This window comes from Haemaphysalis longicornis, unplaced genomic scaffold, assembly GCF_048455015.1.
Source record: "Haemaphysalis longicornis isolate Haplotype H1 unplaced genomic scaffold, Haemaphysalis longicornis Haplotype H1 scaffold_3, whole genome shotgun sequence".
NCBI classification, from domain to species: domain Eukaryota; kingdom Metazoa; phylum Arthropoda; class Arachnida; order Ixodida; family Ixodidae; genus Haemaphysalis; species Haemaphysalis longicornis.
In genome coordinates this window covers 213,564,920-213,574,796 of record NW_027526335.1, presented here as the reverse complement: position 1 = coordinate 213,574,796, position 9,877 = coordinate 213,564,920, and the positions used below count along the sequence as shown (strand labels likewise).

Here is a 9,877-nt window from a genome sequence, read left to right as displayed (position 1 = left end):
CCGTTCCCTATGCTGCTGCTAGTTTTGCGCTAGGCTATAAAGAGAGTTTATTGGTTTCTCACGTGTTACTTTTGTGTAAATTTAAAATCTTCAATTTTAACGATTTATTTTAATTATTGAAGTTGTTAAATTTCTCTTAAGCAATTAAGTTGTCGGGAATTTGCTTTGCACATGCCAATTATAGCAAAAGCCGCAGCCAATACGCCATGGGCCGAAGTACGTCTGCTAGCAAGGGCGACTAGCGCAAAGAGCCGAGTTGTTCAAACTACAACTGTCGGCTAGCGAAGATGCAAGGTCTGGTCCGAGCGACCTTCGCCGTCTCGAGGCTGTCGCGCCGGCTACCCGGCGCCCCGTCCCGGCGTCACCTGTGCAGCAAGAGCGACCATGAGAGGCTGACGGTGTGCGAGCCACTGGCCAGCTCGCGCAAACTGGTGCGTCTTCGGGGCGCCGAGAGCCTGGAATTCCTGCAAGGCATGGTGACCAACGACACGCGCCACCTGAGCACGGACGCGGCGGGCAAGTCGAGGCGCTGCATGTACGCGCTCATGCTCAACAGCGTCGGCCGCGTCCTGCACGACCTGCTCATCTACCGACCGGCCGGCGAGGACGAGGTGCTCGTCGAGTGCGACGCCGGCGCTCGCCAGAGCCTGCTGCGGCTGCTGCAGCTCTACCGGCTGCGCAAGCCCATCGAGATCGAACCGTACGACGACCTGGACGTCTGGGTAGTCTTCCGGCCCTTCTGCGGGGCCGTGGAAGAGCCCCCGCCACCTCCCGCCGACGACCGGTGGCCGGCACTGGGCCGCCTGATGGTGCGCGACCCGAGGCTGCACCTGCTGGGTTGGCGCGTGCTCGCGAACGCCGGCGAAGACTTGGCGAGCAGCGGCCCGTCGCTGGTCCGGGGCGGCGACGAGGGCGAGCTGCAGGCGCCGAGCTACGCGTGTCTCCGTCTTCAGCTGGGCGTGGGCGAAGGGCTGCGCGAGCTTCCCCCAGCGGCCTGCTTCCCGCTGGAGTGCAACGCGGACTACCTGGGCGGCGTGAGCTTCCACAAGGGCTGCTACGTGGGGCAGGAGCTGACGGCGCGCACCCACCACACGGGCGTGGTGCGCAAGCGGCTGCTACCCGTGGTGCTGCTGGGAGGTCCCCCCGGCGGCGGCATGCTGGCGGCCGACGCGCTCGTGCGCGACGCCCAGGGGGCCACGCTGGGGAAGCTGCGCGCACACCGGGGCCAGCTCGGGCTGGCGCTGCTGCGCGTACACGAGGCCCTGGCCGCTGACACGCTGCAGGTGGACGGCGTGCCGCTGAGCGTCGCCAAGCCCGGCTGGTGGCCCAGGCAGGTCGCCAGGCAGGCGGCACACGAAGCCCATGCACCCGCCGGCTGATGGAGTGCTCGTCCTCCAGGAAGGCGTTCGTTCTGGGCATTTGGAGACAGGCCGGCCCGGAATTCGTCTTCGTCTTCCTGACCCGTGTGGCTGCGTCAGTTCTTCCCTAGCGGCTAGTCTAGCGTCCAGGGATTCACTGCGGAGAAGCCCTCTCAGTGTCGCCGGTGTGCTTTTCACGCAAATGCCCGGGTTCTGTCGTCAAGAGTCGTGTGGCAGTGGAACCACTGCATGCGGGACCTCAATCCTGGTCACTTCCGGGGAGCCCCCGTTGATGACACAAGCTGCAAAGTTGTTAGCATCACAGCTGAGTCTGTGAGTGTTGCAAAATGCACCTATATAATTTATGAACGTAGAACAGAACTAAGCACTGTCGCACCACAACAGTGGACCACCTGACAGCCGGATGCGCACAGCAAGCTGCAAGCTTCTCACTTATGCTTGCCGTGGTAATCAGCTAGGTCAAGCCATTTCGGCATTTTTAGCTGCACATTAGCCAATGAAATTGGGTGCCGCACAGTAGTCCCCCTCAGTGGAACACTGATTACGATTCCCTTGTTTTATGACAAAGAGGTTGCAGTTACATCAAACCCTGCTCTTCTCACTGACCTCTCGCTCCCCAGCTCCCTCCGTTTTGCGGAACGAGCCGCCTTTAAGCCTACTTTTTGGCTTTCTCATTCGGCTGTACCGTTGGCGGTCAACTTTACATAGTCCCACACTCAGTAGACTCGGCATTTTCCTTTTTCATTTTGCAATATTAAAGCTGTGTTACTACCGGCTGCAGCTCGATGAGGGCATCAATCAGCGACCCAATGCGGGCAAAGTGCCATTTAGTGTTTGGTTAGCACGGTGTTGGTGTCCTGCTCTGAGGCATCGCAGCCATTGCAAACTAGTCTTTGTGATGTGCATAGGAGAAATGGGCATGCCAGCCGACCAGCTTGTGCTAGCCGTACACTGCCTTCACTAATGTTCAATCACCCCTCTGCAGTGCATGCCATCTCGCGAGTCCAGTGTCAGTCCAGAATGGAAAGCAGGCAAGGACAGGGAGGATACAAAACCCGAGTTGGCGAAGCAAAGAAGCATCAGACTGGCGTACTTTATAAGCTTGGCCGAAGGTAGTGAGAGATCAAGCAGCCATAGTATGGGAGACGCTCCATGCCAATGTTCTAATGGCACTATACCTTATTTAAGCATGCTTCTGGATCTCACTATTGCAGTCTCATGTCTTGACTCACTCTGTGCACTTATAGCAGTAAGGAGTATGCTGGCTCCTCTTTGTCATGCCGGTGAAATGCTTCTCTAGTGTCCAAGCTCATGCAGACATCGCAGCCTGCGAGTCTTGTGCATGGACAGCGCAGTGCACAATAAAGTCACACTAGCAAAACAAGGCCAGTGCTGCTTTGAAAGCTTGGGGAAAGCGGTAGCTGGACTGGTTTTTAAGCGAACCAGTCCTTGGCCCCCTAGCTGGGCGTGTGGTGCCACAAAACCCTCCTTGTACTGTGCCCACGGGATGGGGATCCAACTTGGAGGAGTTATACATTGTCTGGTGTAAATTCCTTGGATTGGGAGTTACACCAGACAGTGTTGGGGCCCCCAGGAAGTGAGCACCTGCGGGGAAGGCCCAGTTCATGCAGGTATCGCGTTCTCTGCATTTGCAGCTGGTGGTGGCAGTGTGCTGGCCAGCAGACGTGGCTTTGCTGCGCAAAGCGCAAAAGTAAATGTGGTGGTCGAGGTGGATCACATGCTTACGATCCTTCTGTGACATTTCTGACCACAAGGAAACCTATGCTCACGGCAAAACCATGCAGGTGATAGTGTCAGTGTACAAGCGCAAGTGCACAGCTTCACATTGCGTCGATTGCCACCTCTGTGTGGGACCCACCAATACTTTATTTATTTTGAGATTCTGCTTTCATCAGAGCCAAGAACAGTTCTACCCACCTGTGTATGCTGCACGACTGAGATAGTGAATAAGAATTTCCCTCAACTCAATCATCTTTGGCCAGGCGTGGGATCACGTTGAGTCAACAATGGCTAGCTTTTTCACGACATGGTACAAGCATTGCCGAGACAGTAATCGATGCAAAGACAACAGCAGCACTTGTGTTTTTTGTTCTTGTCCACTGTGTTTGCACTGCTTTCCAGACACCAGAGTTATGAAACGTTAGATTTTTGTTGCAAAGCATCTTGCATTCTGTGGCATTCACCATATAAGGTTGGTGCAAAGGTGCCTTTGTACTTTTGCACTTCACCCGCCGCGGTGGCTCAGTGGCTAAGGCGTTGCGCTGCTGAGCACGAGGTCGCGGGTTCGATTCCCGGCTGCGGCGGCCGCTTTTCTGATGGAGGCGAAAAGCAAAAACGCCCGTGTGTACGAGATTTCGGCGCACGTTAAAGATCTCCAGGTGGTCAAAATTAATCCGGAGCCCTCCACTACAGCGCGCCTCATCGCCTGCGATGCGTCGGCGCGTTAAACCCCCCACAATCAATCAATCTACTTTTGCACTTCAGAAACAGTTGCTGTGGCTGGGACATCAGCTAGCTGAAGCAATGCTGAAAACATAGCTGAACAGACATTTTGTGACGCCATTGTTTCAGTAACAGAAATGATGTGCTACTATGTTGAAGCCCGTTCTGTAGGCTCACCTCTGATATGGCTTGGGGCAACACTGTGGGGTCTCGCAGTGCACTGGTCTCACCACTGCTTGTTGCTAGGGAGACACTGTCTTTGTGCAGAGTGGCTAAGGCATGGGTGCCCGAGGAAGCATGCAGGTTAAATTCAAGGGTATGGCAGCTATTTTTCTGCTGGAGGCAGAAGACAAAAACATCTATGTGTGCGAAGCAAATTAAAGATCCAACGCTGGCCTAATTGAATGTAGCCCTCCCAAAGCCCAGGTGCGACTGTGGTACATATAATTCTGATTTGATCTCTCAATTGTCCTCAGGAGTTTCATTCTGTGTCATTTCCTTAGGAGTTTCATTCTGTGTCATTTCCATCTCTTTGAAGCACAGAGAGCTTGGCGGAAGTGCTTTATGGTGATTATCGAATAAATTTAGGAGCATTCTTTTCTGTGGGACACTTTTTTGCACCTCCTTAGGTTTTTTCTTTTTTTTTTTGTACCTTAAATTCTGGATAGTGGCATGTTCTTCCCTGGAGTGACTGAAGTGGCTTTGTCTAGCATCTGCTGTTTGTGCTGCGTAGTGGCAGCTTTGCACTGCGGCCTTTCTTTGTGTGGGAGGAAGGCTCTTGCCAGGCCCCGCCCCTACTGCAGCCACAGTGCAATTTGACAGGAGTCATATATGTTGGTGGGAAGTTTGAGGGAGAGGAGCAGGTTTGATCACTTCTTTATGCACGTCCGTTGCCACCACTCAAGAGGTGGTGGGGGGGGGGGGGGGGGGGGGCATCATTTCGTGGTGCAGTTATTGTAGAAGAGAGTTTGGCAGCTTTCCAGGGATTGAATAGTGCGATACTGACATAAGCGCTCACGCTATCGTACCACCTGCCAGGCCAGTACCAGTGGGGGTAGCCAAGGGATTCTCTCTCATCAATGTAAAACTTCACCGCAGTAGTGCCCTGCGTGCGGTGGTGCATCCTTTACAGGGGGCCTGCATGTTTTGTTTTGAGACAATAAAAAAGTGGTGGTGCGGGGGTATCTAAACAATGCATCATTAAAATTCATGGCCCATTTTAACTGATATGCTGACAGGGTTGGTGGTTATTGACATAATGTTGTAAAGAACTTTATTGCACTTTCTGTGGGCTTACTAAGATTGCCTCGCCACTATTGTGGCAAATTGTTGAAATCTTTATGGAAAACTGGGTCCACACAGAACTGTGGGTAGACCTTGGAGTATTCTTATTTAATGGCATCACTTCTTAAAGTAACGTCACTAACGTTACAAAACATCTTGTGAACTGGGTCTCAGTTTGTTATAGTGATTGTGCTTCTAGTCATTGGCTTGTTGATTTGTCAGATGCACAAATCAGAACAGCACTGTCACATGCTGCGACGTTGCACCTTGCATTCCCGCTCTCCAGACATGCAACGAACATTGTGTGCTCTCCGCACAGAGAGCCAAACTCGGAGCGAGTGAGTGCCTGCATGCAGCTATTTCATTTCCTTCTGCCTTCCTCTCTGGTCTGGTTTTGGATGCCACGCGAGTAACCTTTTTGCCACTTCCACAGAACCTCTTGCCCACGGAGTCCACCATTGTATGCAGTCCTGGGTGTGGATTCAAGCTTTCCTTGCTTCTAAATACAGGAAGCTAGGTTTGAAGCTATACTCTGTGAAGGCTATTCATTGACTCAACATTGCATGAATGAAGGCAACACTGGTGTTCTGAATTATTGCGTAGACCCCAAAACTTTCTAAAATTAAGCTGCAGCGTGGGGAACAAAAGAGGACCAAAGAAAGAACAAGTTCCCTTTTTTGTGTTTGTTGGTAGCAGGTTCATACATAAACGTTATAGTGCATTTTTTTTCTGCTAACGTCAGGGGTGTGGGAGGCCCAACGAGCAAGATGTGTGCATAGGTAATGTAAAATGGAAAGCCGAAGCCAGTGCAGCATATTGAGCAATGGCAGTGCAGTCTTAGCAGTGAAAAGACATGCCGGATTTAGTCAGTGTGCACTTCCCTGACACAGAGCATTTTATGTGCCAACCTGATTGCTTTTGAAGGTTGTCGTTAATGTTTCAGCAGATGCTGCACTGCAGCAGACGTAGAATAAACCTTTCAACTGTTTCCTGTCTAGTTGATTGCCTCTAGAAAAAGTCGGTGCATGCAAACGTGAAATTTATGGAAGTCGCTCATTTTAAAGTTAAGCTTTGTTTTTCCTTTGATATTTATCATGCATACCCCACAGCAGTAACCTCGCCAGATGGGACCCACGCAAGACTAATTCTCCCCGTCAGTGAAGGGCGACGGTGCAGCACGCACAGCGAGCAGCAAGAATAGGGCTCTGAGCAGCGTCCTTGCCAGGGTGTGGCTGGACGCAGTTTGCGATGACAGCTGGTGTGCTTCACTACACACGTCAAGTCAAGGGCTGGCTGACTGCCCACCACGAAGGCTGGCTTCCATGCCTTCGAGCGCAGGATTTCACCAAAAAGGGTGTGCAGTGAGCTGGTGCGGGGATAGGCACAGCAAAAATCTTGCTGGTTCGCATATAGACATAGCGAAGCAAAGCTCCTTTTTTGTTCGGCTTGGGAAGTGGCATAGCAGGGGTGCTTGGATAACAGCTGCGCAGCAGGACACGCATGCATTGGCTGCAGCAGGGTGAACTGCATTTGCCAGCAGCACAGAGTTCCCCATCGGAGGTAATGGGTGAGGCACACTGCTCACGCTTCCAAAAAAGAGACCAACTGAGAAGTCGGCGGGCAAGTTTGCCTTGTCTGCCTTGGCACTTGTTTCCTGTTTGCAAAACAGCTCTGCACACGGCACACCAGCCCCACTTGGCGAAAAATGGCTACAGCCTGATCCACAGCACTGCAGCCATGGTGGCTCCATTGGGGGGCCCCAAAAAGGCAGGGCTTGCAGGGACAGCGTGCACCATGAAGCTGTCACCATCAACTTGAGCCCACTGCAGGACAAAGGCCTTTCCCATCGACCTCCAACCGCTCCCGTCCATTCTCTGCCTCCAAATTTCCTTCTTTCGGAAACTGTGTCAGCGTTTAAATGCGCATTTTTGTTCTTTTCTTTCATACCGCTTCATCCTAGTGTAATCTGGGATAAAAAAATCAGTGCGGTAGTGGCGCCACAAAGTTTCTGAGGCAGGAGGTTGTGAAATGTCTCGTGTCGCTGTGCGTTCCAGCAGTGCTCAGCTAGAGAGTGGCAGCCCGCTCATGGTCACCCCAAGGGCCTCTAATGGCTGAACAACACTTTTGTTAAAGACCGCAGCTTTTGCAACTCTGTTGGCTCCTCTTTGAAGCCGAAAAATGACCCGACTGCTTAGAAATAAATTATTACAGCTGACACCTCTGCCTCCTGTCTCATTCCGTGTGACACAAACATCACAAGTGTAATCTTCCCTCCATGCAGTCGACAAAGCGCTGAGTGAACGCTGAGCTAGTTCCAGATGGGCCAACAGGGCCTGTGCGTTGCTGGCACCTATGAAAAGGATGCAGAAGCTACCACAACTGGCCAGTGGAAAGCTGACGGCCAGCTTTGCCCCACAGTGGATTGCGCAAATAATCTCACTATTTCAGCCACTGGTGCCAAGGAACTATAGCTCTCATGCTCACCACCTGCATAAATTGCCTTGTTGCACTTTTGACACACAGGAAATCGATATACTGTTTACAAGTGCGTTCAATGATGGTTGCCCTTTAGTAAATGTGTACATAACAAAAGTTGCCAACCGCATTTGTTTTACATTTTTATGTGTCACTACCTCATCCTCCCTTTCATAAGAATGTTTAATAAACTCTGCTCATTCTCTTGTCACAATTTGTGACATCACAAATCAGAGTACAGGGCCTGGCATCACCCTCTAATCACTGTAATTGTATAAGTTCTGGTGCCACCCAAATGCTGCTTGACTTTCCGCTACCTCCTTTCAGTGGTGTACACAGAATTTCATGTTTTCTGCCAAAAAGAAGGAGGAGAGTAAAGACAGGAGGCAAAAATGTAACAAAATGAGACAAAAAGCAAAGACACGAAACACGAAATCAATTCAAAATTAAACAAACTTCGGACTGTAGTAGGCGTACTTTAAGCAAGTTTTGTGATTGTATTAAAAATTGGTAGTTTTTCTTGAGTGGCATTGCAAAAGGGCTACTTGTATAGAGAGCAAATGGTGAAATTTAGTAAAGGTACTGAGTGCATCACTTGCAAAAAAAAAAAAAAAACTAGTTATCAATAGTCATTATCCCACAGTGAGCAGAGCAAGTGTCCTCATTCTCATCCTCCACAATTGATAAGTGACCCAGGATGAGAGGCAGGCCAGTGTTCCAGAAGAATATGTTCTTGAGCAAGTTGGGAACTCAGCTGTGGAACACATTAAAGCACGGAGATAGATGAAGACGGGACACGGGCAAGCGCTTGTCCGGTGTTCTCTCTCAGTCTTTGTCTACCTGTGTGCTGTAGTGTGTTCCACAGCAAAAGTGAGTGTTCCTTGAACGTTGCGGCCCGACCACCGGGCTTGGAGTGACCCTTCAGGGAGCAGTCCGTCGCTCAGTTGGTGCAGTGGACGTGCTCCACCACGGCCGTGCCATAGCCGGGCTTGGCCACCGAGTAGGGGAAGGTCGGGATGCCGTGGCACGCCGCACCTGGGAAACGGGTAACGAAAAGGGGAGGGGCGTGCACAAGGGAACGTTTTATAGGCACACAGAGTTTCTCGTGCCTGAAAGTATGCATACTCCTGATATCCGAAGATTTCACATGCAGGCAAGCAACCGCTGGCACTGCCCAAAGGCCCACACTTCTGGCTTCACCATGAGGCACATGCTTTCACGTTGGCTGTTCCGTGCAAAGCCCAGTGGTGAATGAGAGCAATAGTGTGTTTGGTGACTGCCTAATCACTTTGTTTGGAGGAGTGGCTTTGGGCAGTTGATGTATTTGGAGCGCTCGAAGATTAGTTGAAATATGGCGTATTACTCGGACCATTCCCAGTGGCTCTTAAAACTCCTAACACGTGGCTTCTACAGGAAAGCAATCGAGGTTTTTCACAAGCAACTATATTGTGGATATGTTGGATGGTGCATTTACCACACAACCAGCTTGCTACATCACCAAAAGAGTGGATAGAAAATGGGCATGAGGAAGCACATTTTTTTATGACATCTCTGTGGGTGGACTCTTGAAATGCTTTTGCAGGTGGCTTCCATTTGAAAACAATTTGGTTTCGAGAAAGTGTCTTATCAAATACAGTTTATTCCACGTATAACAATATTCGAGTGCCAAGGGCATTCCGTTGTTTTAAGTGTGCAGCACAAAAAAAAAAGACAAAACAGAGCTCAAATCATTTTATTCGCACGCAAGCAAGGTTGTGCTACTACTTATTTGCAGAAAAGAAGCCAAGGTCGGTGAGCTTTCTTTGCTGCACACAAAGCTGGCTCAAATCTTTTCCAAGAGCATCTATAGGTGCTTCACCTAGCTGAGCAAAAGGTCCTCGGCAGCAGCTAAGTTTTTGAGGGGCTGTATCATGCGTTGGGCCTCCTGCCAAGACACTACCTGAGTAGGCTGCGCAACTGCACCATCGGAGTCGTCGCTGTCACTGCTGTTCACAACACGTATCCGTACAACGATCGCCTCTTCTGTGACTCGCATGTTTCGAACACATCGGCCCTCATGTCTGTTGTTGTTGTTCTCTTTCTTACGATCTTGCTGATAACTTGCTTAGAGGCATTATCTATTCGAAAACAAGTTACCACTCTACTGCACGTGTCGTTACCGGGTGGCGAGGCCACGCGTGCAGGAGCCTCAAACAGAAGATGCGTCCACTTTGGGTTCCGTTTCCAGACTGAGTTTATTGGGAGAATCTCGAGAGAAGGAAAAAGAAGTACACATA

At 50.8% G+C, this 9,877-nt stretch overlaps 2 protein-coding genes across 2 annotated transcripts in view; one reads left to right on the top strand and one right to left on the bottom strand.

Annotated features, from left to right (window-relative positions):
* The first annotated feature begins 127 nt into the window (after nucleotides 1-127).
* On the top strand, nucleotides 128-4,657 carry LOC144175964 (iron-sulfur cluster assembly factor IBA57, mitochondrial). The gene has a single exon (XM_077705043.1). It carries the CDS (start codon nucleotides 288-290, stop codon nucleotides 1,377-1,379), a length of 1,092 nt encoding a protein of 363 aa, XP_077561169.1. The 5' UTR covers nucleotides 128-287; the 3' UTR covers nucleotides 1,380-4,657.
* Nucleotides 4,658-6,996: 2,339 nt separating this feature from the next.
* The window catches only part of LOC144175965 (N(4)-(Beta-N-acetylglucosaminyl)-L-asparaginase-like), a 28,794-nt gene continuing 25,913 nt past the window's right edge, over nucleotides 6,997-9,877 (bottom strand). The window contains exon 8 of the mRNA XM_077705044.1: nucleotides 6,997-8,636. Within this exon, the coding sequence (XP_077561170.1) occupies nucleotides 8,542-8,636 (95 nt within the window). The 3' untranslated portion in view covers nucleotides 6,997-8,541. The remainder of the gene's footprint in view (nucleotides 8,637-9,877) is intronic.

Excerpts from the sequence above, each read along its gene's own strand:
- LOC144175964 (XM_077705043.1), top strand. The coding sequence starts at position 288 with ATGCAAGGTCTGGTCCGAGCGACCTTCGCCGTCTCGAGGCTGTCGCGC.